An 18,806-nucleotide genomic window follows, 5' to 3' on the forward strand; every position below is an offset into this window, starting at 1 on the left:
TAACTTTGACATCAGTCACAAATGACTTGTATGTGTATTAAGTTAAGGAAATATGCATGGGTAGCATAATACACATACAAATCATTTGGGGTATCACTCAATGTGTTTACATATCCACTTTTAACCTCAAAGTCCGAAGCTGAACATAATCACAGATGCCTAGACTGGAAAAGGCTTGCTTGAGATTCTGAAATGATGGATTGGAAACCTGCAGTCTCCCAGTTATCTCCAGTGGGAGCTTCCTGTTTGGTAGAAATTGCCTGGTCTGGGCAGTCTTCGGCCTGTTCCGGGCCTGCCCTGTGTGGCAGCATTCGTTTTGGAGGCTGCCACACATGCCCAATGGGCCTCTGTGTTGGCCGGCCCAGGCCTCAGAGAAGCCTCCTGGAGGGAATGAGTAAATTTTAAAAAATCACATCCCCCCCCCAAATGGCCGGGGGGGGAGGGGTTTGGCTCGCTATCGGACCAAATGAGTCTGATGTTGAACCTGTTCAGAATCGAATCTGTTTGCACATCCCTACTGCAGACGAGTGCTGAATGCAGTTACAGTGTCCAAGGACAGTGTCCATGCAAAGGGTAGGGCTAGCCTCATGAATATAGATTCCAGCTTCCCCCACAAGCTTTTGTTTATTTTTTGTTGTGGAGCAGGAGAGGAGCTATTGTTCCTATTGTTAAACTACTGGGTCTTGCTAATCTGCAAACCACCCAGAGATCTATCAGTGAATTTATATCTATTACCCCCCTACCTGTCCTTGCAAGAGAGGACAGATCTTGACCCCTCTGCCTTTACTAGTTGTGGAGAAGAGGAAACGTCAAGAAGTGCAACTGTGACCCAGTATGTTTGGCTGCATCTGCTGAAACTCCATTTTCTCCACAACTGTTACAAATGCAGGAACACTTTCTTCTGTTGCATCTGGCCACCCTACAATATGTCCAGGTTGCTTGCTGAGCTAGAGTCCCTCTAAATTAATCAGCAGTTTAGATTTTCCGAAATGCCCCCTTGTTTCAGATCCCCCCCCACCCCCCGGGGGAAGGAGAGATGGAAGAATAGCTTAGTGCCTGCAATACACAAAGCTTTGGTTCTACTACTAGCTTTGTTACAGCTTCAAGAGTGATCTTAGTTATATGCTTTCCTTCTGGCTCAATCCACCCCTTGCCTTCCTACAGGTACATCTTATCCACAGTGCCCAGCAGCATGCCAGTGGTGCCCTTATCAGATGAAGAGGCTGAAGCCATTATCCAAGCCGCTGACACTGATGGAGACGGACGGATTGATTTTCAAGGTAGGCAGAGAACGCACTGTAGTGATGAGGACTGTGACTGATAACACGGAGACTCTGGTCTTTCTGAAAGAGAAAGTGGCCTAAGAAGAGGCAGTATTGACACAGGAAGAGCTCTACCCAGCCGGGTTTCCTGTCTCCAATAATATAGTTGAAGGTGTAAACACCTAGGCACATGGGAAATGAGGCAATACGCCCTTGGCAGGTCTTATGCTCTTGCACAGCCACTATCCTTTGCGTTGGTCTTGAGGGCATGATTAGAACCAAAGAGATTCAGAAGAGAGAGATGGCTAAGTTGCCTAAGCCATGCGGGAGAGACTACTAGGACAAGCTGTGTTATGAGACAGGTGGAGACTAGAAGCAATAATCAATGGAGGAATTCCCTGATGTAGAGTGTCAGCCTACACTACTCCGATGGCCACTTTGCACTCTTAGTTCAAAGAGGATGGGTTGAGGCTGCCTGCCTGCCAGCTTGCAAATAGGGCTTGGGGCCCTATACTTACAATTATCCTGGAGTGCCTGACTGGAGATAACTTAGGACTGGCTTATAAATTGTAGCCACTAGCTAGAGGCCACTTCAAACTACTATCTCGGGTACTATATCATAAAGTGGTAAGGCTGCTTGTGTGATGACTGGAGCTATTTTCTTCAGAGCAACACAAGTGTCCAGAAATTTTGTGCTGCCATATGAGAAAACCGCTCCCATCCATTGATTCTTCTTGGGCTAGGACTTGGAACTATGCAGCATGGCATAGAGGAAAACCTATGGCTCATGGGGTGAGGACAGGGCTTGCCTCAAGGCTTTTGGCGCCCTGGGTGAAGTTTGTCTTTGGCACTCCCACCTCCCAGCCAAGAAGTGTGGAGCCTCAGATTTCACATGAGCCATGCAGGCCGTTTACTTGCTGGGTCAAATGATCAGTGTGTAGGGGTGACCAGCAAATGGCTGATCATCCATGCTGCCCACGCTGGTTTGGAGGTAAAGTGGGAGAGGGGAAAGAGTTGAGCTTGGAGCCCGCCCTACACCCACCCTTCCTCTATTGCTGCTGCCTCCCTCCCCTCAGCAGTGAAGGCCCTGAGATCCTCGGGACCAACCAAACTGTGACCTCCTGAGAGGCAGCTTCTGACAGCACTGTGAGGAGCTCCCCTCCATGACCAGCATGGCATGACCGGTCCGACTGCAGCCAAGCCAACCGTCACGCACACCACTCTCTCCTTATTCAGGGTCTGGGCACTTCAGAAACCAGGATGGAGCAGGACAGAGTGCACTGAGGAAGAGGGAAAGGAAAACAAGCCAGAAACCAGATAGGAGGGCACTGCCCACTTAATTTCCACCCAGGGAGCTGCAGTGCCCCCGCCCCCAGAACTGGTATCCTAGGCGACCACTTATTTATATTCTTATACTACCCTTCATCCAATGGACCCAGGTGGTTAAGATAAAACAGTAATAAAACTTCAATAAAAAACTGCTAAAACAAAGACACAGCTATGTAAAAGAGAGCTGGGGGTGGGGGTGGCACTCATTGGCCAAATGCCTGTTTAAAAAGTGCAGTATTCAGATTCCTCTAAAAGGCTGGGAGGGAGGGAGCCATGCAGATCTCAACCATGAGCGAGCTCCATAGCTTGGGGGCAAACAATTAATAACAACAACAACAACACTGAAAAGGCCCAGTCCCATGTGCTTGAGAAATGAGCCCCAGGTAGGTGTTGGTACAGAGAGCTGAGCCCTCCCAGCTGATCGAGTCAGGTGGGCAGATTCAACTGAGAGTTGGAGGTCCCAAAGGTACTTTGGGCCCAAGTCATTTAGGGCTTTAAAGGTAATAACCAGCACCTTAGTTTGCCTAGTGGATGGGCTGGCCCTGAGTGGGAACAGTTCCTTGAAATGGTGAAGGAACACTGTCTGATTCTCTAACAGTGCAATCCTATGCATGTTTACTCAGAAATAAGTGCTGCTGTATTTTATTCAGCAGTACATACTCCCTGGAAAGTGTGCTTAGGCCTTAAAGAAGAAACCAGTGCTCAACAACAAACTTTAAATACTCCCTCTTCATCCTTCCTACTTTGGCTGACTTTTTCCATTGCAGAATTTTCCGATATGGTCACAAAGGAGAAGATTCCGAAGAAAAAATAGGAGAGAGAAAGATGAGCTGCCTCCTGCTTCTCTGCTCAGATGTCTTTTTTCTGGGGTGGGACTACTGGAACATATCTTATCCATGTTGCTGATTATGATGATCTTGCTGAAAGACCTCTCCCTATTATTTTGCAGGATGGGGTGGGGGGAAATCTACAGCTGTGCCAGGGCTTGCTGAGAGGTCTTTGCAGTGCACGGGGCTTGTGTACCCCCAATGAGGATAGAAAGGATCGGAAGATGTTAGTTACATGACCTCTGTGCCTCTCTCCTCACTGGGGAACCAGTCAGTCATCAGATGTCTCCTGCCCCTTGAATATTTGCCTGGAGTCATGCTACTTTCTCTAGAACTATTTTTTTCTCATCTGGCTTAGCATGTGTTTCTGCAGTGGAATGTGTAAAAAAGCAAGACCCACTCTCCAGATTCTTAGCAAGATGATTGCCAGAGGCACATCCTCCCTCTGGCTCTGGTGCAACCATTCCTTGGGCACTGCTTAGAAAACTTAGCTGTAGCCTGGTACCTTCCTTCCTTTCCCTTGAGCTGAGATTCTGCCGATTTTCATCGGCTCCTGTCTTTTCTAGAGGGAGACTTGTCTGGTTGCATGATATCAGACACAGACAGGCCTGTGTTATGGAGAACATGGGAGTAATTGAAGTGTGTGTGTGTGTGTGTGTGTGTGTGTGCACACGCATGTTTTACAGTCTACCCACAGCCCATCACCTAGCACTATATTCTCTCTCCAACTCCACTGCAAGCGTTTTAAAAGGGAAAGCCTAATGGATGGAACATTACTCATGGAAAAGTCTATCTTAGTCATGCCTTTCTGGGGCAAAATAAAGTCCCTCTTATGTTACCTCATTGGCTGCTGTGTCCTTTCTTTGATCCCGTGCTTTTGCTCACTAGAAATGGGACGCAAGGGGTGGAGGAAAACTAGTGACAGAACCTTCTAGCCTGTGCAAATAGGCCCCGATACTAGTCTCCACAGTACAGTGTGAATCTATTTCCATAGGACAACGAAGCAAAAAGAACATGACAAGATTGCAGCTCAAGCCTTTCCTGTTTAAAAAAAAAAAAAAAAAGGTAATCTAACCTTTTCTCCTGTCCACTTCCATCTGCAGGGGCCTCACCAGTATCTCAGAGGCAGGGACAGCCCAGCCATACAGCAAGGTGAGGCAAGATGCTTCTGGTGGCAGATTTGGGGCTGTCCCTCCCTGCATCCTCCTGGGCTCCTGCTGCTGGCAACACCACTCTATCCCAACTCTAACAGCAGCACTCTCCCCTCCAATTCACTTCTCTTGCTCCTCTCTTCAGAACCAAGCACAAGGAGGAGGGGCAGCTTGTCGCCATTCAATCACTTGCTGGATGGGCACATGGATGCTCTGCCCATCACTGTCGTCACTACTGGGTAGCTTATTCCAGAACAATAACATGTTTTATTTCAGACCCCACACTCCTCTTTCTGGAAATGCTGTTTTGGCAGAGTCTAGAAGGATGAGATATCTTATGAAAACACAGAGTTTTCATAATGGGGGGGTGTATACTTGATAGCAACTCTTCCTTTCCACCGACCTCCTTCAAGTATACACTGTGACTCATCTCCTGTTGTGACAGAATTGAATCCACTTGTGTGCAAGATTATTCTGTTCTTCCTTTTTGGGCCTTTCCCCCTCCCTCTCAGCCAAAAGCAAGCATTTGTGGGCTTGGTAATTCAACTGTCCAGCCCTTCTTCAGCAAACATTATTTTGTTGGTATTTGCAGTGGCTTCACCCTTTATCTCAGAGGTGGGTTTGCTACACCTATATGCCCACTCAGGGCTAGGATTGCAGCCGTGGCACTACCACCTTTTTCTGAGAGCATTGTAAATACTTGTGAACCAAGCCAACAACAGTGTGCTCTACCAGTGATAATCCAACAGCCAAGAGGAATGAGGGTAAGTGCTGATCTCTTCCAGCCTCCACTCACTTCCTTGATTGTACATTGATGTTTCAAGAGTACCAAGATGTTTCAAAAGCAAAAACTGTACATGTTTTGCATGTTCGGTGCTTGAACACCAGTATATCAGCTGTCTGATTGCCATTTCTGGTACCACTGTGGAAGGGAGAACCTATGTAGGATTTTCTTCCCAGTATGGCCAGAGACCAATATCTGCCCCCCATTTTTCCACCCTGAGCAAACAAGACTGTGCCATCATGCCACAGTCAGCTGTCAGTCATCATAAACATTTGACTTTTCTCCAAAGAAGTAGCACAGCTGTTTCTAGGCGAATAGATCCAGATTATCCTAAACCGTTAGAGAAGAGGCTAGTTTTTGTCCCCCTTAACTAGCTGGTGTAATGGCCTTGCTGAGATAATTCCCCAGTAGGGGGGGTTTATCCTACAGAGGAGGATGGAAAGAATGCAGAAGAGCACTGGCAAAGGACATAACCTCTTATAGGCATCCCCTTCTCCAGCAGGGAGTAGCTCGCGCAGCACTGTGAATTCAGAACTGTCAACTAATTCTAGCTCATGGCCTGAGAGAGATAGGTCCTGGATGGGAACCTAGGCCTGGGTCCCTATTTTGCCAACAGAAATAGTCAGTGTGGGTACAGGTTCTTGGCAAGCTACAATGGAGACCTCAGAAAACACTTGCTGCAGAGCAAGATATGAATAAAGATGCTCCATTCAGGCTCGAAGTTAACCCAGCACAATCAAGAGGATGCTTCCACTACTTCAGCTAAGAGAAGGACACCACCTACTGGTAGCTATGGCTGTAGCAGGCTTTTAAATACTTCAGAGGACAAGCACAAGAGAGACAATTCAAATGACGGTTGGCCAAGCTGGGCTTTTCCAGAGAACTTTGGCATGGCCATGGATCTCGGGGAGTGTTCCGTCACATACAGCGCTCATGGCCTCTGGGCTCAAAGCCCTTCTTGAAGATTTTTCAGAACACAGCAGACCTGTGATCGAAACCCACACCAGAGTATTCAAAAAGCCATTCATGAAGGTGACCAGCATACAACCTTCATTTTAAAGGGGAAGAATATATTTTAAATTTGCCCTAAGAAAAGGCAGGTGTGATAGACATTTTGCTACACTACCTTACAGTCTCTCCTAGGGACTCAGAGATCTGAGAAGGCTATTGCTTTCTCTTTCCCTATAGGGCTTATGAACCTACCAGGGAAACACTCTGGACAGAGTTAATCTGTCTTTTGGGATTTGCTGAAAATAATAAAATGATGATGATGCAGGAGCAGCCTCTCACTTTCAGACATCCAAAGTCTCACATATATGCCGTGTGTTGCCATGGAAATCTGCTTCCATCAAGATTACTGAAGACAGTCAACATTTTCATTTATAACTGTAGCTTTGCATCATGCATCTGAATTAAGAAGATGCCAAGATGTTAGAATCCAATAAACAATTCAATTTATGCTGACATTTGGATCTGATCTTCAGCTACTGGCTCTGAACCATGCTAGAAATCCCAGACCTATAATGGCCCAGCAGCCTGTCACCAATGCTAGCTTCATCTCAAGCTTCATCACAACTGTAGGGCTTGGGCAACTATCCAAGATAAACCCTACATAATCTGTTATATAATGCAGTTGTATTATTCATGTCTGAAAGGGGTACTGGCCTAGAAATTAGCAAACAGCAAAGATCAAACAGACTGAACAAAAAGAATCAGAGGATTAGCACAAGGAGGTTAGGGGGAGGACGGAAATACCGAAATGCTTGCACAAAATTACAGCACTCACCACCCCAACATTCCTCAGTGAGTCGTGTGCAGTGCTAGCAATGGCTGTCTGAGGTCTGCATAGCAAGATTCTTCCCAGCAAATTCCAAAGCAATCCAAGCCAAAGTGGAGATCTGCCTGTGCAGAAGAAGCCACCCCAAAGCTAACTGTAGGGAAGCAAAAGGCTTCAGCATTTAGAATGGGCAGCTGGAAGACAGCAACTTTGAGGATTTTCACAAGTGTTGCAATATATAGATAATCACACACTACTAACTCTGCATAGATTAACACAGGAAAACAAAAACATGGGCTGGCCCTTTTTGACCCCAGAAGAACAAGAACACTTTCCATTAGCTGCGGATCTGGCCTTGTGAATGGGAGAGATCAAAATAATATTTCTGAGTTAAGCACATCTGCTTTGTAGAGCTACATGGTCACCTGGTTCCAAGCAAGCATCAGGAATGGCCAGGCTGGCCCCACTGAATACCTGGCTGAATAAAGAAATCCTTGAACTCAGGGCTCAGCCAAGGTAAGAAAGGGGTGGACCTTTGAAGTCTTGTGCTAGCAGCTATGATACATCCTATAGGTATACATGTGTGGGTCATTGTTTGATGGTAGCCTCAAGAGACATCTTGTGCTCAATGCATAGGCATGTTCATATCCACACAGAAACATGTTTGTACAGGCAATGGGTGTGTACACACACACACACTACTACAACAGAGAAGCTCTCACTGCCGTCTTTCTGAAGGGTGAATAAGTTCTGAAGCAAGATGGGTAAATAAATCATATTGAGCTCAGGGACTCAGATATCTAGGAGACTGTTAACCAAAACATACAGTGTCTAGCCACAACCTCATGGGGTTTGGATTTGATAAGAATATGACTGTTTTCCATGCTCTGCTAAATTAGAAGAAATAAACCTTGCTAAAGACAAGTTTAGCCCCTGAGTTTTCAGTACAACAAGCACAAAATCATGAGGTTTCTTTCAGGAAAGCTAGTTATGGTCTTTGCTAGGAACAAAATGCCCAATGAAGTTCAAGAGGCTGCAATCCTAAGCAAAGTGATTATTTGGAAGCAAGTAAAAGGTAAAGTGTGCCGTCGAGTCAGTGTCAACTCCTGGTGACCATAGAGCCCTGTGGTTGTCTTTGGTAGAATACTGGAGGGGTTTACCATTGCCATCTCCTGTGCAGTATGAGGTGATGCCTTTCAGCATCTTCCTATATCGCTGCTGCCCGATATAGGTGTTTCCCATAGTTTGGGAAACATACTAGTGGGGTTTCGAACCAACAACCTCTGGCTTGCTAATCTAGTCATTTCCCTGCTGCGCCATAGGAAGCAAGTAGTCCCATTGAATTCCACTGGACTGAATTAAGAACTTGCACTGTACTGGGCTATACTACCAAGGAAATTTGTAGCAAAGCAGCACAGGAACCTTTGCCTGAAAAACCTGGCCAAATTAATACAAGCCTCACCACTTAATAACTTGGTCTCCTAGACACTGCCATTGGGAATTCACCCAGCCAGACACCTGGGTGCAAGAATAGCACACTGGGGCATGCAATGCCCCAGATGGCACAGATTTGTGTTGGCCAGATCCTGAGCTATCCTGGATATTTCTATAATGAATCACATTGACAACCCCCCAGGAATCAGCCTCTCCATCCCAAACAAACTTAACTCTGTGGACAAGGCAACAACATAGCTAATATTGTTAGCTATAATAATTGGTGGTTGTAATAAGCAACCACCAGAATCTGAGAACTAGAAAGATGTTCTTAACATTTTGCATCTTGTTGGGAGAGAATGGGGCTGGGTGGCAATAGTGCATTCCACCATTGGCAAGCATGTTATCTTATTTCTCCCCACTCCTTCACATGGATACCAAGCAAGGAGACAATTGCCTCTGTGCCTCCTACTATGTACAAGGCTGTTTATTCCACCCCGTTCCCCCCAGCCCGCTGCCCATAATTCTGGGCACAGCAGCCTTCCAAGGCCAGTTTGCTCTGTGCCCCCTACGGAATAAATCCATACCCTCCCACCTCGCATCTGAAACAAAAGAGCTCTTTCTAGCGATGTTTTCCCACACTAGATTTTGCATGATTAAATATTTAAAGCCTGGGTGCTCATGCGGAGCTGGAGCTGCGGCTAATACTGTGACTGGCACTGCCATGCTCCACAATGGGGTGCTGGAGTGGGGGTGCCACTACAAAGCATTCAGGGCATAGTGAGTAAGCAAAAGCAAAACCACACTGAATGTGTTTTGCATGTGCACACACCTGGGCGAGAAGTTCTATCAAGCAGCAGCAGCAGCAGCAGCAGCACAGACAATAGCAAACTTGTAACCACCTTTAAAAAAAAAAATCTGGACTGCAAACTAAGTGCCTCTGAGAAGGTGCAGAGTCTTTCCCCTCCCAAGCAAAAGGAAGAAGACCCACGTTCTTTTCAACATGTATAGAATGCTGTTGTCAGCCCTACTATTCAAGGCTTTCACCTCCTGATGAGAACAGAGCATTGGTTCACTTACTTGTGAAGGCTTCTTCTTCCTGCTGCATCTGAGGACATGTCTGTATGAGTTTATCTTCTCCACGTGGCCCATAGGCAGGACTATGCAAATTAGTTTTTGAAGATGCCTTAAGAGCTTGGGGAAGATAGCCCCACCCAGTTCTTTTAGGCCAAGAGGCAGAATAGCACCTCGAACAAACTAACCCAATTAGAACGTAACTTGAAACAAAAGATGAGAGAAATCAGTGATAACCAGGTAGGTATAGGCTATAGAGAAGGGCATGCACATGGAGAAAGCGCTCACTCCTGTCATCCTGAAGAGTAGATGCGGTTGCCTCAAGGGCGAGTTGAGATGAAAGTTTGCAAGTAGACTCCAACTCCAAAAACAATTTGACAGCAGTGCTATTCGACAGATCAAAACTTTTCGGGGATGAGGCCCTTAAGGAAATACTTGTAGAGTTCAAGGACAAGAAAAAATCCATGTCGTCCACAGCACAACAGGTACGCCAGTCTACCAGGAAGCCCTTTCAGCCATTTCATACCTCATTCAGAGGAAGAGACCATGACTTCAAACTTCAGTGCACCTCATGGAATTGATCCAGACCCATGAGACAAGGCTACACCAACAGGGCAGCTTTCAACGACCAATGCCAAAACATTTAACCACAACCAAGAATCTTCGATCTGATCTATGGTGGTTAAATGTCAGTTTGGTACTGCACCAAGGTGAGATCTGCCCTCTTTTTATGTAACGCATGATCACTGCAGCCATGACTCACAGGAGCATTTGTGCCTTCCCCTCCTTTTGGCAGCAAACTGATCGCGAGAATCCACCCAAAAATTTTGAGCATATACAAGATGCTTTGCGCTGAAGGACAGCATCTCTTTTATACTTACGTATTTCATAAACAAGCACAAAGGCATCTCTAGCAGCATTTAGCTGGATTTCTCAACCCCAGTGTGGAAGAGAAGTGAGTAGTAGCTCTCCCTTTCTGACAAAGTCCGGTCTCATGACTAATCTGGTCCAGATCTTGGAAGCACTCCATGAACCAGGAGATCAGCATGGGACTCAGCCACTGCCACAGACCACTCCAAACAGCAGATTGTGACTGGGTGTAGAAAACCGTGCTCTTACGTACCCAGCCATTGTGAAGGTCAAAGTAGGCCTGGTAGACTAACGTTACCCATTCTTACTTGCTGTGCTTATCAGAAAAAAAAATCAATTTACTTATTTAGCACTATTACAACTGAATAATGCAACTGTGAGACACGGCTTTCAAAAGGAACTTACTTCGAAGGTTTTGTATCCTGGCCTCAACATGTTAGGCTGTATGTCTATCTAGTTAGTTAAACTTGCATCTGATCTCAAAAGTTCAGATAAACAATCTTCCACTTCATTAAAAGCAGAACTAGAACAGCAAACAACTTGTAAATACAGAAAGTTAAATACTTAGCTGTAGGGAGATGGCAAATGCAAGGTTGAACAGGATTAAATGAGGCTGATCAAGTGAAAAAACAACGCAAGGTCAAGGCATTCAGGCTACAGTTCTTGATGGCAGAGGATTTCCTAGTGCTAATAATGTCTAACTTAAGGAAGGATAGAAATTCTACCTATGGGCAAATAAACAAATAGTAAGTCCTAATCACTGCCTAAAAACAAATAGTAAGTCCTAATAACTGGCGAGCAGATTCTAAGTACAGAGACTCAGGGCAATGTGTCAAATGCCTGTACTTACCCAAATAGAAGACAACTCTGAATTTAAGACAATCTCCTTAAATACAGGCTAAATAGAGGTTATACGTGTATTTATCCCCCACCCACCCCCCGCAAAAAAGGACACTGGGTTTAAGACAACTCCCCAATTTTTTACATCAAAGAAATTGGAAAAAACTTAGTCTTGGATTCAGGCAAATACAGTAAAAGGGAACTCCCTGTTACCACCTTCGCCATCCATACAATGCCCCTCATTCCAAGTCCACACTATAATGAAAAAAGGGAGGGGCAGATGAAGCCCCTTCTCCCCATTTTCTCTTATGCTCTGGAAAAACTGATCTTGCAGCATGGTTCTGGCCTATAGGAACTTAGTGCCATTGTTCTGGTTGCACTGACTGCCTAATGTGCTCTGTCCTGTTGCTTATGTATGCATAAAATCTCCTTGGATTGTGTATGTAAAATATAGCACTACCTTGCTGTCAGTTCAGACACTGACAGTGTCTGTCTGAATGCTCATTTCAGCTGAAATTAGCTCCACTATTTCCACTACAAGTACTGTACCACATTGTTCAGTAGGCTAGAAATGGTTATTGCTCTTGTTGAAGCATCAGAGAAGATACAAAATGTCTTTGTTTGCCTTGGTTGGCCTAATGGATGATCTCCAATTAGATATTGACCGAGGGAGTGGGGTGGCTGATCCTTTTGGATCCCTCAGCAGCTTTCGATACCATTGACCACGGTATCCTTTTGGGTCGCCTGAGAGAGGTGGGATTAGGTGGCATTGTTTTATCGTGGTTCTGTTCCTATCTCTTAGCTAGATTTCAGATGGTGTAGCTTGGAGACTGTTGCTTTGCAAATTGAGAGTTACTGTATGGAGTTCCACAAGACTCCATACTGTCTCTAATGCTCTTTAATATGAAACCACTGGGAGAGATCATCAGATCTGGTGCAGGGTGTTATCAATATGTTGATGACACCCAAATCTATTTCTCCATATCAACTTCATCAGGAAATTGCATAACTTCCCCAAAAGCCTGCCCGGAAGCAGTAGTGGGCTGGATGAGGGATAACAAACTGAAGTTGAACCTAAATAAGATGGAGGTACTGATGGGGGGGGGGGGTCGGGTCAAGACCCGAGAGATGGTTTAGATCGGCCTGTTCTGGATGGGCTTACACTCTACCTGAAAGATCAGGTATGTAGCTTGGATCTGAAACTATATCAGGTTTAACAGGTTGAGGCAATGACCAGGAGTGCTTTTTATCAGCTTTGCCCAATATGTCAGCTATGCCCATTTCTGGAGGTAAGTGACCTTAAAACAGGAGTACATATGCTGGTAACCTCCAGGCTTGACTACTGTAATGCACTCTCTGTGGGGCTGCTTTTGTATGTAGTCTGGAATCTACAACTGGTACAGAATGTGGCAGCCAGACTAGTCTCTGGGACAACCTGAAGGGATCATATAACACCAATTCTAAAAGAACTGCAATGGCTGCGGATATGTTTCTGAGTGAAATACAAAGTGCTGGTTATTACCTATAAAGCACTGAACAACTGAGGTCCAGGGTACTTAAGAGAGTGCCTTCTTTGCCACGAACCCTGCCACCTATTAAGATCTGGAGAGGTCCAGTTACGGTTGCCACTGGCTTGTCTGGTGGTGACTCAGGGCTGGGCCTTCTCTGTGGCTGCCCCAGGACATTGGAATGCATTCCCTGTCAAAATAAGCACTTATCCATCTCTGATTGCTTTTAAAAAGAACCTTAAGGCTTTGGCACTTCTAGTGGTCATCTGTCCTTTTCCAGAAATGGGCTTCATGCATGTACAGAGATGACCAAGAAGAACCAAGTAGAAGAACCAAAGTTACAGGTAAGCAACCTGTCATTCAGTGTCTTTTATACAAATGGACACATAGCAAGCTGTCTTACCTAGTGGTGGGCCTAATGAAAAATAGACTGGAGAACAGCTCTCCCAAAAGTGGCATCCCTGCATGCCCGCACATCAATGGCATAGTGCTGGATAAAGGAATGTGGTGAAGCCCAGGTGGCTGCCTGGTAGTTTCCAGTGCTATCAGTTTCAAAGGCCACAGAAGATGCTATGGTTCTGGTGGAGGGTGCCTTTATGGTAGGTGACAGTTCTTTACACACCAACTTGTAACAGAGTTCAATTGTGGAGACTATCCACCTGGATAAGGTTTGTGCAGAAATCTGACAGCCACGTCGCTGTCCCTCAGAAGACATGAACAAGGACTCCGACTGCCTCCACTCCGCTGATCGCTGGAGGCAGAAAGCCAAGGCCCACCATACATCAAGGAGGTATAATCTGCAGTCTGCTGGTGTAAACGGGTTTTGGAAGAAAGCAGGTAGGTTGATTGGTTGTGACAATGGAAGGCAGAGATCATTTTGAGAAGGAACTGCATAGCCATAGGACCACCTCGTCTGCATGGAAAAATCAGGTATGGTGCATCTATCTGCAGGGCACTGAGTTCACCTACCCTGAGCACTGAAGTAATTGCAACTAGGAACACAACATTCCAGGTAAGCAAGTGGGGATCCATGGTGGCTGGAGGCAAATGGGGTGGGGAGGGGCACTAATAAAAAGGCCAGAACCGAGGACAGGTCCCACACATGGGCCATGATTGGGTTGTAAGGGAGGACATGAAAGAGGCTTTTAAGGTATAGTTTGACAATGGGATGGCGGAGCTAGGAGTGTTCAGTCTTAGAAGAATGGGCTACAATCGCTGCCAGGTAAGTTTTCAACCGAGATACCTTTTGCTCCTGAAATGCTCAGGGTTAAAGTTAAGAGCAAACTTACTGAACTTGTAAGGAATGAACATTGAACCAATGCTGAATTGCAAACACAAGGAATCTTACTTCCACTTATGGGAGTAAGATTTTGTTGTTACAGGTTTCCGAGATGCCTGGAGAACTTCCTGAAGACCTAGGGGAAAGATGGCGAGATCCTCCATGCTGTCAGATAGAGTGACTTCACGTCCGGATGCAGGACATGGCCTAAAGCCCGAGAAAGAAGGTGAGCATGACATGGAAGCAGTATGTTCTCTGAGGCCATCTGCCATAGCCATGGAAACCTTGGCCTCCAGGGCCACTAAAATGCAACTTACTCACTCCTTCCTGATTTTTAGGAGTATCCTTGGAATTAACAGGATTGGAGGAACAAGATAAGTATAATGTCCCATCCAAGTCAAGGCAAACGTGTCTCCCAATGAGTCAAATACTCTCCCTCATGGTCCCCTCTTTTATTACTGTATGAGGCACACACAGAAATGGGAGCGTTACTAACATGTGTGTGAATAGTTGTGCTCACAGCTTCTGCAAAAGTTCTTCTCTGACAAAAGCTCAGGTTGTCTCAGTCTTGGCTGTCAGTCTCCTGAATGACTTGCTCTCTTGGCTCCATATAGTGCTTTGTTAGGAGATAGAGATGATAGAGATATAATGTAATGTGTTTCCTGGGCCTTTAGGGCATGAATCGCAGTTGCTGGGCCTGATTGCCATTTCTTCACTGTCCTGGCCTCAACACACATTAGGCTGTATGCTTCTCAGTCAGTCAAACTCGCATCTCAAAAATTCAGATAATCTTCCAGCTCACAACCAGAACAGCAAATAACTTATACATGCAGAAAAGCACTTAGCTGTAGTAATGGCAAATGCAATGTTTAACGTAATTAAATTAAGTAGATGAGATGAAAAGACAATGCAAGGCCAGGTCTTCCCAGGTACAATTCTCAATGGTAGAGTACAGCTCCAAAAGGAAGCATTTCCTACTGCTAAACAAGCCCAACCTAAGTAATGTGAAAAATTCTACCTAGGGGCAATCAATCATGGCCTGAGAGTAAAGGCAGCCAGTTGCTAGCAAATTCATAGATAGAATATTAAGGCAGTTCTAAATGCAGAGGCTAGGAGGCAATCTACCGGACACACAATGCCCTGAGTAATAATGCACACTTAGGATCTCACCCTTGTGTAGAGTTAGGAGTCCAGTGGTCTCACACAGGTCATTGCCCTCTGGTGTGCTAATTCTACATGCAAATGGATCGACTCAGGTAATACGTGCACTTATGCCTGGGTGAGCATGGAACCTTTAGCTACTGCCCCATCTGTTTCCACCCTCAAACTCATCTTTCTAAACAAAGAAGATACTAAGGGGCGGTGAAAATTCCTTATTCTGCTATGCTTTAGTCAGCCTGATTACAGAAACAAAAAGGTGGTTAGAACCTGCAGAGAACCTTTTATTAAAAAGGTGGTATATAAATATTTTGAATACTTTTAATACGCAATTTTGTCTGTTTTCAATGATCTAGCTAGACACCTTTTGACCACAAAGGGCTCAAAATTCATAACACATTCATTCCATTAATGAGAACAGATAAAGCCAAAGAAGGGTGTAAAGACAGAAGGAGCTTCACCAACACAGACATGGTTTTCCAGCACGGGTTCGCTTCGCTGCCCATCTCCATAAGTGTTTGTATCTGTAAAAACGGTAAACTATATCTGGAACTGTAATGATGCAATGCAACACACACATTTTGAAGATACCAACATCAGATTTTCACTAAAAGCACTGCTAGTCCAATTCTGGTTAAATTAAAGTTTGTAGCAGTAGGAGCAAGACTATCTGCTCTGCTCCTGGACCAACTGGAGGCAGGATGTGAATGCTTCTAGGGAAAGCCTGCTGTTTGCTTCACTGCCAAGGCACAGATGCTAGTGAGAACAAAAGAACCACCTTGCTATACAAGGTCCAAGGCCTATCTAGTCCAGCATCTTGTTTCCCACAATGGCTCACCAGATGTTTCTGAGAAGCCTAACAATCAGGATATGCTCTTGGTTGCTCCTCTGCAACTGATGCTCAGAGGCATCCTACCTCTGAACCTAAAGTAAAGGAGCATTAAAACAATTCCTCCAGCCTCCCGTCCCTAATGTGAAGGTTCTGCCATCAAGCTAATGTGGCTCTCAAGAACAGACATCAAATGAGAGAAGGTAATCTGCTGGTTTGCCATAGGGCAACTCGCCCTACACGTGGAAACTTGCCCCCTGCTGAAAACAGGCTTGTAAGCTGCCTTGAAGGCAAATGGGAGAAAGGAAAAATAAATCTGTTAAATAAACAAGCTTAAGTTCAAACGTATGTAGCCTTGTCCTAATGTCAACAATCCAGGGTTTCAAAACTTACATGTAAGATATACTTTAATAAAATATCCCAAGGAGCTTGCTTGTGGCAAAGACAGCTCATTGCATTATTTCCTTTGACCAGAAAAAACAGTACTATGAACCATACATTTGACACATGAAGAATCAGACAACAGGTGGCTTTGGATAAGATCAAGAGCTGAGACTTGAGTCTAGCCATGGTGCTGGTACCTGATCCAGATGTGCAAGGTATTTGACTGCAGGGGAGATTTTGTGGAAGGATGGTGCAGCACCTGCAAGGGAGTGTTCAGACTGTCATACCTTGGCACAATATAATCAAGTGAGCAATAGGCAAGGTTTCTCTGTGTTCCTCCTAAAAAGGGAGCTCAAGATCCAGGCCAAAATTCTATTAGTAAGGAATATACACTCCAAAAAAAACAAGAAAAATTTAGATTGGGCTTCAGGTTTTCACTTCACAGCTGCCTCTGTCCACTAACTTACAAATGTGTTATGCTTCACAGCCAGCAGTAGTTAAAACTCTTTGCTGCAAGAGTCAAACACAGCTAGCTTTTTGGAATTATTTTGTCTTTAGATTAGTTAAATTAAAAAATTAATCTGAGATAATGTATTAAGGAAATAATGAAAGTGCTTTGGGCACTTGAACACACTATGTAAATACTAAACACTTATTTAAAAGAACAGAGTGGCTCATTAGCCATGAATCAACAGCAGCCACTAAGAGAAGTTTCAAGTGGTCTCAAGCTTTAAAAAGGAGTTTGCTGTTATTGATCTTTACCTTGATCCACCTTTTCCTGCATCAAATGTCTTTTAAACTATTTTGGTAGCAGGCGAAAAGAGCAGCAGAATCTAGCTTCTGGAGTATTTTTTTTTAAGGTTTCCAGGCTGCTTCTGATTATAATATATGTGGGAAATGCTTCATGAAATCCCAGAAGTTGAAGCAGGGCACTCAGTGGCCAAGGAAAGCAAGTTTATCTGTAACAGGTGATATTTAGGGGGATCCATGGTCACTCACAAATGGGTTTTGTGCACATATGCAGAACGACTGTGGAAGAATCACATGCTTCTCTTGGGGCACTCTTTATCCCGCCACTTCGCACCTGCAGCACACCATTATCTAGGTGGGAAAGAACCCAATTGCCTCAGTATTTGAAGTGGAGAGAAGATATATAGGTAAGAACACTTTTGTCAGAAAATGTCAGAAGCATCCTAGTTAAGGGGAAGGTCGGATGGGTATTGTGAGTGACCATAGATCCCACCAAAGAATCACCTATTACAGGTAAGCAACTTGCTTATCTTTAAGGGGATCCATGGTCCCTCACAACTGGATGGGTAGCAAACTCATAACAAGAATGGAGGGGGGGAACTAGGATGCAGCTAACAAACTTCTTAAAGCACCCAATAACCAAAGTTTGCTTTGGCAGTGGAGTGTTATGTCCAAGGCATAATGCCTAACAAAGGATAAGTCTGTCGCCCAAGTGGCAGCTCTGCAAATGTCCTGCATGCTGATTCCAGACATGTGGGCAGCCAAAGTAGCCATCGCCTGAGTGGAATGGGCTCTGATGCAAGTAGGGGGTTGTAACAGAGGTAAATGCTACTTGTAACAGAGGTAAATCAATTCAGCCAACCAGTGGGATAAATGTTGGCATGACATAGATGAGCCATTGATGGTACCCATATAGGAAACAAAGAGCTTACTGGACTTCCTGAAGCCATTTGTCCTGTCCAGATAAAACAGCAACACTCTTCTCGCGTCAAGTGAATGCATGGGCGTATCAATGGCAGTGGAAGGATTAGAGGACGTAGGTAAAATAATGATTGGGTGTAAATGAGAGTCAGACATAATCTTAGGTTGAAAAGAAGGGTCAGGCCTAAGGACCACTTTTGTGGGAGGAAACTTGGTGTAGGGAGAATCAGCCCACAGAGCTGCAAGCTTGCTCACTATCTGACACATAATGACAGCGGTAAAAAAAGTTGGTGTTCAGAGAAAAGCTTAAGGGAAGTCGAAACTAGAGGCTCAAATGATGGCTTAGGGGGCCACGATAAACCAAGGGACAGGCTCTAAGGCTTTACCGGTGACCGGATGCAAAGAGATGTACCCTGGAGATCCGTAGGAGAGGGAGAAAGAGGGGTCCTTTCCACATGATCTGAAAAGCATCTCCTAGAGAGTTGACACCTATCTCTGCCCTGAAACTATACAGGTGACATTTTTTGTTCTGAACAGATCCACAGATGGTGTTCTTCAAAGCATGAATAAGTGATAAAGAGTGTGAGGATTCAACTCCCACTCATGTGACAGGGATTGATTGAAGTCTC

At 45.0% G+C, this 18,806-nt stretch overlaps 1 protein-coding gene across 3 annotated transcripts in view; it reads left to right on the forward strand.

The window, feature by feature from the left end:
• PVALEF (parvalbumin like EF-hand containing) overlaps nt 1-4,199 on the forward strand; it is a 38,892-nt gene extending 34,693 nt beyond the window's left edge. For all 3 annotated transcript variants that reach the window (XM_053297067.1, XM_053297068.1, XM_053297069.1), the window contains exons 4-5: nt 1,165-1,280; nt 3,359-4,199. In XM_053297067.1, coding sequence (XP_053153042.1) covers nt 1,165-1,280; nt 3,359-3,405 — 163 coding nt within the window. In that variant the 3' untranslated portion in view covers nt 3,406-4,199. The remainder of the gene's footprint in view (nt 1-1,164; nt 1,281-3,358) is intronic.
• The last annotated feature ends 14,607 nt before the right edge of the window (nt 4,200-18,806 follow it).

The sequence above is a fragment of the Hemicordylus capensis genome, chromosome 2 (genome assembly GCF_027244095.1).
Source record: "Hemicordylus capensis ecotype Gifberg chromosome 2, rHemCap1.1.pri, whole genome shotgun sequence".
Classification (NCBI taxonomy): Eukaryota; Metazoa; Chordata; class Lepidosauria; order Squamata; family Cordylidae; genus Hemicordylus; species Hemicordylus capensis.